The sequence below is a fragment of the Ambystoma mexicanum genome, chromosome 3p (genome assembly GCF_040938575.1).
Source record: "Ambystoma mexicanum isolate Mex_15411 chromosome 3p, UKY_AmexF1_1, whole genome shotgun sequence".
Classification (NCBI taxonomy): domain Eukaryota; kingdom Metazoa; phylum Chordata; class Amphibia; order Caudata; family Ambystomatidae; genus Ambystoma; species Ambystoma mexicanum.
The window spans coordinates 818,844,099-818,852,332 of NC_090925.1; the positions used below are offsets into that span (position 1 = coordinate 818,844,099).

At 42.6% G+C, this 8,234-nt stretch overlaps 1 protein-coding gene across 1 annotated transcript in view; it reads left to right on the forward strand.

The window, feature by feature from the left end:
* LOC138580939 (NAD(P)(+)--arginine ADP-ribosyltransferase 2-like) overlaps positions 1-6,919 on the forward strand; it is a 174,304-nt gene extending 167,385 nt beyond the window's left edge. Inside the window, exon 5 of the mRNA XM_069651873.1 lies at positions 6,035-6,919. Coding sequence (XP_069507974.1) covers positions 6,035-6,048 — 14 coding nt within the window. The 3' untranslated portion in view covers positions 6,049-6,919. The remainder of the gene's footprint in view (positions 1-6,034) is intronic.
* The last annotated feature ends 1,315 nt before the right edge of the window (positions 6,920-8,234 follow it).

Here is an 8,234-nt window from a genome sequence, read left to right on the forward strand (position 1 = left end):
ATGGTCATGATGACACACAGACAAAGCAGCAAAGGTTCAACGCAGCGTGCATGTCGCGGACCGGCGCAGACCGGCTTGGCTCTGAAGCGCTGACGCTGAAGTGCCAGATTAGGTATTTTAAAGGTGCAAAGTGCTGCTGGCAGTTGCAGTCTGTATCATATACATTTTGCTAATTAATACAAACTAACACTTCCAAAACACAAAAGTGATCCAACCCACAAGAATTACATATGAAACACACAGTATTTCTGCTAACAATTCGAACAATTCACGAATCACAGATGAAGCATGCAATATTTCTGCTAACAAATCTTACAACTCAATTCAGGCAGATTTGCAGACAAATGAAATAGCTCCTAAGGGTTTTTCTGGGCTTCGGCTACCTTTTTAACATTTCATTTTAACTGATGCAAGGGCTTTTTTGAGGTTGCGTTGATGAATCCTGCAGGTGAGCTTGTCTTCTGGGAGACTTGTTTTCTGCCAGCACCATTTGAGTTGGTGGCTGCACCTTTTGATTCTCACATTGTCTTCTGTGAACCATTTGTTCAGTTGCTGATTAGATGGTTTGGGAAGCTTGGGTTTCAAAGAAGCAAGGGCCTCAAGAGAAGATGTGATGTGAAGGAGGTGCACGTTAAGAAGTTGCTCAGCGGTCACATTTTATCTATTGGGGTGAATATATAGAAGACAGCTTCTGGCCTGGCTAAATTCTAGGCTCCTGAGGTTGAGAACGAATGAGCCATGGGCAGACTGCATCATAGAGAAGAGGGAAGGTTGCAAGCAACGATGAAATGGATGCACCAGGAAATGGGAGTAGGCATTGGATGGTCAATATCTAGGTTGAAGTTGAAAATGAAGTTGAGGCACTGGCCTTTGGATTGTGTAAGGCCTGTGCTTTGATGAAGGAAGTTGAGGTTATCAAAAAGGCAAAGGGCCTCAACAGGGTCCACTTGGTGGAAAGCTGTGATACTGAAGTCGCAGGAGATTATTATTTGGTTTCTTAATTTAGAGATTTAATTGAGATGAGTGGATAAGAAGAGACAACAGCTGGGTTATATTTGGGGTCTTTAGATCACCTCTACTGTGATAGCACTGTTTTGATTAAGTATATTTTTGGTGACTGGGCGTTCAAAGGTTGAACATTTTCTGGTGATGTTAGGGTGGTGCTGTGCTAATAAAGGCCTATCATAGTGATGCCTCCTCCTCTCTTCTATTGCTGGTTTGTCAACAGTAGTTGTGATTATTGGGTGTTTAGCTGTTGCAGGATTTTATTTGAGACCCAAGTCTCAGTTACAGCAGTGAAGTCCAAGGTATGATCTGATATTAAGGAATTGATTAGGGGTGCCTTGTTTCCAGCTGAACGTGCATTGATGAGACTGAATGTCATGGATGGAGGAGTTTGGTGCACCCTGGCCTACAGTGGAGCTGTTCCCTTGTGGGCCAGGATGTTTAGTTGATGAATGTTGGCAGAGATTCAGCCATTGGGCCTTCCCTCGTTGGTAGAGACTAGGCTTGCGTCATGACTTTGGGTGTGGGCTTTGAATGAGTCTCCCAAGGTGCTTGCTAGGTATGGATGCGACTAGGCCACATGAGGATAGTGCATGTGATGCTTCAGAGATCCAGGGCAGAGGAGATTTGATCAACAATCCACTGGTGCTTGCAGGGTGCGGAGGGGTCCAGGCTTCCAACCATCTTTGGGATTTACTCCTCCATAGTAGCCACTGGCAACAAGTACCATGTGCATGTTATGGAGGGTAGTCACTGGGATTCTCTCATGCCTAATTACAACATGCATGTGTGTTAAATCATGCATAATAGTGATTGACAACTGTATCAAACACCTCAAACTAAATGGCAGTAAAACCGAGATCCTGTTAGTCATTGGTACTTTGAATCAATGGCCCACTATACCTGTTTTTTGTCCTGATCCAGTAGAAACTGTGAAAACTCTTGGTATAAGAATGTACTCTTTTTTTCATTATTTGTAGTTATGTCATCTGTCACACAAGCTAGCTTTGATAATTGAGAGGTTTGCGGAAGGTTTTTTAAGTACTTCTCCAGTAACAGTCAGCTTATTGCCATGTTATCTACCAGGATTCACAACTGTAGTGAGGTCTACCTGAATTTCTCTAATATGAAAATTTGTAAGCTCCAACAGGTCCAGAATACGGACACTCATTTGCTGTCTAATTTCGGTCCTTAAAGCCACACGTATTTTCCTAGTCTTTCATTAGTTGCACTAGCTTCATGGTATACTAAGAGAGGTTTAAGGCACTCTGCTTAGTGCACAATGCAATTTGCACCTGTACATCGATTATCTTGGCCAAAAAAAATCCATTGGCCCTCCCGTCCCATGGATCAAATGTCTCCACCGACAAATTACTTTAACCGCATTTGGTCCCGCAAGTCTGCATCAGTGAATGGAGACTTGCGTATCAAACTACTACACTTTGGAATTCTCAACTCTTTGCTCTAACGACAAAAATCTGTGCACTTTTAAAAATGTGGCTTCATCATGTAGGGTATTGTCCCTCCCACATTTTTAGTTTAGGCTATTAGGTGTGCCCAAACTATTGCATTAGAGTACAGATAGGGCGAAATGGCATATGAAGAGTAACACACAGCTAGTAAGGGGTGGTTTAGTTATTTGCCCACCCATTTATTGCCCATGACCATGCTAATCCCTATGGCCATTTCCACCCAGTTCCCGCCCCTTCCACCCAAACACTTTGTCATGGGAACTCTTTCAGTTTGCTTTAATTAAGCCTTACCATCAAACACTGCACTGGAATTGCCTGTGTGAAGGAAGGCGATGGTAGAGGAGAAGTCAGTCCCAAGTAAAAGGTCAGCATTGGCTAACCCAGAGGTCCTACATTCAAAAGTGGTGCAGAGAGCTGAAAGTTGGGACCAGTAGAGACATATTTTGGGGTACAACTTGGGATCAGGACTAGCATAACTAAAATCCTTGTGCTCCTTGGCTTAGAGACTGAGAGCAGCAAAACCTAAAGACATCAAAGAAAACCGAGAGCTAAAAGAAAGAGAAGAGACATAGGCAGTGCTTAATTTGTCGGGATGTTTGCCAGGGCTCAGCCCCGGCACTTATTTTCTCAGACTCATTCTGATTATGGTAAGGATTTCATAAACTTTACTATTTAAACTGTCATTCAGTAGTTGTCACACAACAAGGAACAACCACGTTCACTGGGTGCAGACCCTTCATTCTGGGCCGGTTCATTGGTTGTTCCTGAACCTAATGACCCAGATGGGCAGGACAGTGTTAGTTCTTTTTTTAAATTTCTTTTAAAAAAATTTTATGGTTAATAAAATCAACCTTTCAAATGTTACACAGTATCAAAATATCAAAACACTAGAATTGATAAAATTTCTTTCATAGTCAATATAAGGATATACATTGTCCAATTATTACAATAATAATGTACAAAAATATAGAATTAATTCAATTAAATCAAATAGTACTAAACAGAAAAAATTGCATCCAAAAATTGCACAGTAGCTATTTTGATGCCTAATGATGTAGATGAAAAAATACATTGCCACATATTCTTTTGAATATACACATTTTGATCTTCAAAATAATTTCCAAAACATTTTTTTCGGAAGATGACTAAATTTGGACAATGAACTAGACAATGTTCCAACGTTTCTCTTTGGTCAGCATTTTTACAAAAACGACACACATTCTCTGGCTCCGTGATTTGTTTTCTACGCGCCAAAACATCTAGGGTCGGCCAAAGGTTCAAACGGAAGCGGAGAAACTTCTGACGAGTCTTTGAACATGGAAATTTGGCCAGATAATCGGTCATTACTCTACAGCGCTTGTGACCGAACAGAGTTCGATCAAAGTCCTTATAATTAAGGCATTTGGTCTGAGTTATGATCCAATCATGTTGATGGATTTTTGTTTTGGCTCGCGCTTCATTGGACAAGAGTAATTCCAGGTCAACAGATGCGTCAGACAGTGCATTGATAGTAAAAGCACACCATTGTCTAGAAAAGACCTGACTTAGTTTAAGAAGGTGTGATGCCACTTTTCCCAAAATGTCTAGACGCTCTAATGACAGTAGACCCTTGCGGAAAAAAGCGCAATATTTCCAAATAACGAAAGAGAACATTGAGAGTGAACCTAGTTCGAATCGAATCAGAGGAAAAGGCGTACACACTATTAAACGCAAGACTTGTTTCCAGAACAAAGATTTAACTCTGTCCCACCACTCCACAGGTTTAGGACTGCAGGCTTCTGACCCATAAGTCAGAATGGCAACACTTTCTGAAGATAGAAGGTGAGTATATGCTTAAGTGTAAATTTGCCAAATTTGCCCATAAGGATCCTTGCTTGGGCAACTAGAGAGCGCAATTTACCATTAATTTCCATATCAGGATCAAGACTTGGTAAAGTATCCACTATTAAAGTACCCAAGTACTTGTATCCGGCTACCTGTTCTAAGGAAAAAAAGATTTAACTTTACAACTTTTGTGCCTCTTGCCAGACCATTATTTGGGTTTTGTTAATACAGTGCTAGTTCTCATGAATAACAATGATTTGGAACGTGACAATGCGGGGTGCCCCAGCCATCCTGCATGACAATGGTGCCGCTCTGCTACTGCGGGCTGGGTGGGTTGACAATAGGAGGATAGTCACCAGCCAACAGCACCAACAAAGGGGCAAAGCCAAGGAAAAGGCCACTGCCTAAGAGGAGTGTCTGCCATGAGCGCCAAACTATGCACAACGATTTTGCTGCAGTGTTTGACAGGCAAGTTCATCACATCAGGAATGATTTTTCCTGTATTTGTCAATTAATTTACCAAAAGAGGAAAGCATGTTCACTTTGTTTTCTGTGGATAGCTGGTCAACATGTTCCATTTGCTGCCTATTGAATCCAAGCAAAATGTTAACAATGATGACGTGTTTAAAGAATCAGTCAAACATTTTCCTTAAACTAGTATGTTATGTTATGTTATTTTATGTTAATTGTTATTTTTAAATTGCAAATCTGCCATGGGTAGTGTATCCATCACCCACAAAGCCGGTAGGAGTTATAGGTTATATCCTAAATATGCACTGCCATGAATGGTGGCAGCACTAGGCCGGGAGTTGCCCGCCCCGATGTGTCCCAGATGTGCTAGAAAATATTTCGGCCCTGGAACATATTTATTTTACAAATCAAGCACTGGGCATAGGCTAGCCTGGCGCCATACTCCGGAGTCTGATTGGACTGGAAAGTCCTCAAAAGATAATAAATGCAAAATGTTTAGGATTAGAGACTAAGAAAAGAAATACCGGCTAGCCAAGAAGCTGGTGGGACTAGCAAACCCAAAACGATAATGAGATATGCTTGGGAATGTAGAAAAATAACCAACACAGTGTTTGACTCCTGTGCGGGAGCCACATGCCCACCCAAAACCAGAGAACAATGGCCTTCTGCTGACTCACTCAGAGCCAGGGAGAAGGTTTGAGGTATAAAAGCACAGGATGTCACTCAGGTTCGCAAGCAGGAAGTTGCCTTGGGAACCCTGGACCAAGTAAAACCATTTTAAATTTAAGACAGAGAGTCCAGGGAGGACAATCTAGTGGCCTCACTGAATACCAGAGCCCAGAGGAATGTAATCCTCAAAGCAGAGGGAAGCCTTTGGTGGGCTGGAAGGACACCTAAACCAGTACCACCTCAGGAGTTATCCTAGCTAGGATCAGATGCCATTAAGCTCCTGTATTTCCTGCGGCTCTGGTCAATAAAGCTTAAGTATGTCTTGGGGTGCGATTGCTGATGATATCATGTGCTATGTTGCTATTGCGATGCAGTTCTGATGATGTGGTCTGTAGAGTCTTGCAGTGCAGTTTATTGCCATGTGATTTGCTGCAGTGCTGGTTTTAAAGCAATCATTATTTCCTGTAGTGCTGTTCCTGATTCCACAACAGCCTCTGTCCTCTTTCAGTACTGTGTGTGATAATGTAATAACCCATGCCTTCTTGCAGTACTGTTTCTGATGGTATACTAACGTGTGCTTTCTTTTCTTTCAGTGTTGTTTCTTTGAGTCTACGCATTGATCCAGGGATCCAATGGGCGAAGACCTGCATGTGCTCTCTCCGCCTCCTGCCATTTCCTGATGCTTATCTTTAGACTGCTTGCAGAATTAGTTCTTAGTCCTCATAGTCTGGGATGTCTCAATTCAACCTAGAGCACTTATTCCTCCATCTTATCTTGTGTGCCTTTGCCCTCCTTTAGGGTTAGAGCACTACACCCTGCAGTGACCATGACTACCCTATCTGCCTTCAGTGCCCTTACTGCAACACTTTACACTAGACCGTCCTTTTACCATCATCATATCATCCCTCACTGTCCAGAGATGGCAGATGATTTTTTTCTAATGGTGCAGTTTCAATATTTTTCAGGTAAATACCTAAGGTAGTGCAGCAAGCATGCCTAAACCCTTTAGGGTGAGAATTCGTTTTTTTTTTAAATGCCAGCTTGATTTTGTCATTTTATATGACACATTTTAGAAAGAAATTGATAAAAAGCCATAGAATTTACTATCGACTCTGTCAGAGAAAACATTAACAACTCTAATAGATGACAGGTCACCACACCACTAGGACATGGCAGTCTGTAACAGATTGTAATGTTTGCTTTGTGCAAAGAAAACGAACAGGTCCTGATTTGCTCAATATATGGCAGCTTTGCCACTGTAAGAACACACGTCATGTAGCATGTGCCCAAAATATGCTAGCCTGCCAATGTAAAACACATTTAATTTGGGATGTGCCCAATGTATCATAGGACTGTACAAGTTACTAGTACAAGTAAAGTGCTCCTGCTGTCTCTGCTCAATATATGGCAGCATTTCACTGTAAGACATATTTATATGTGGGCTCTGCAAAATAAACGACTGCACTTCCACTGCACAACACATTTGCAGGCTCGTTATTTATTTTATTTATTTATTTTGCATTTTTAAAGTGCTGACACAGCCTGCGGACATCGAGGCGCTGTTACAGGAATTGTTTGTTTTTTAGTTGTGTAATTGTTTTTTTTTGTCTTAGTTGCGTATTTATAACACACTTAAACACCCAGAGGTTTGTAAGCGCACCCGGGGACTGAACTTGTGTTGCTTCGTGTCGTCTTGCTTCTAAGGCGCACACGTTGCCGCTGAGCTATCCTCCCGGGAGGATGGATAAATATATCCAATGTATGCCAGTATTGCCACTGGAAGAATACGTTTCAGTGCTGCATGTGCCAAATCCAGGCCACCATGCCACTCTAAAACACATTGCCATGCTGGATGTGCCCAATATATGCTAGAATTCCAATACAAGAATACATTTTCTTGCTGGCTGTGCCAAATATCGCAAAACTAACAAGTGAGGGATGGGAGGCTAAGAATAAATCACAACCACTAACATTGCTCTGCAAAACAATCCAAATCATTGAGCCTCATTACGGGTCCGGCGGTAACCCTGCCGGTGGTACCGGCAGGTTGGCGCCGGACCCGTAATAAACCAATGCCACCGGGAGATTTCAAGTCAGGCGGCCCGGGAAGTCAGCCGTCGGCAAATTGTTAGTCCCCATTCCCATAGAGTCCTATGGTACTCTATGGGAATGGGGACACGGAAGCACCAGTGCCGTTAGCAACGGTGCCAGTGCTTCTATGAACAGTCTGCCCACCGTAGCCGCAGCGCCTGGCAGGGTCAGACCTATCGGTCACAGCGGCCACGGCAGGCAGACTCAGAGTTTGCCGATCCGCAAACAAGGGTGTTGGTGAGTTGGCATCCTTGTTTCCGGCCCGGCAAACTCCGAAGGAGGCCCATTGTTTCAGCATAACATACCAGTACAGAAGGGGGAAAGATCATCTTCAAATCAGACTTGGTGCGCCCCAAAAAGGGCAGTCCAAACCAAACTGCTTAATCACATTGCTTCTGCACGAGACCACGAGAAACCCCAGTTGTCCTTCAGCTACTTTAGGAGTCATTAGTGCATTGTTGCTTATTCCACTAGGCACAGCAATATCTATATATGTGCAATAGGTGCAGTTAAATCTACTGAAAATACAAGTTCATGTTTCCTGGGGCCAATATATGCTACTCTGACACTTTTGTTATGCTTGTGCTCACCATATATGCCAGCATTGCCAGAATAAAACATTTGAATTTTGCCTGTTCCCACAATATATGATGTAATTGCCACGGTTACAGATTTTTAAGGCTGCCTGTGCCTACTATATAT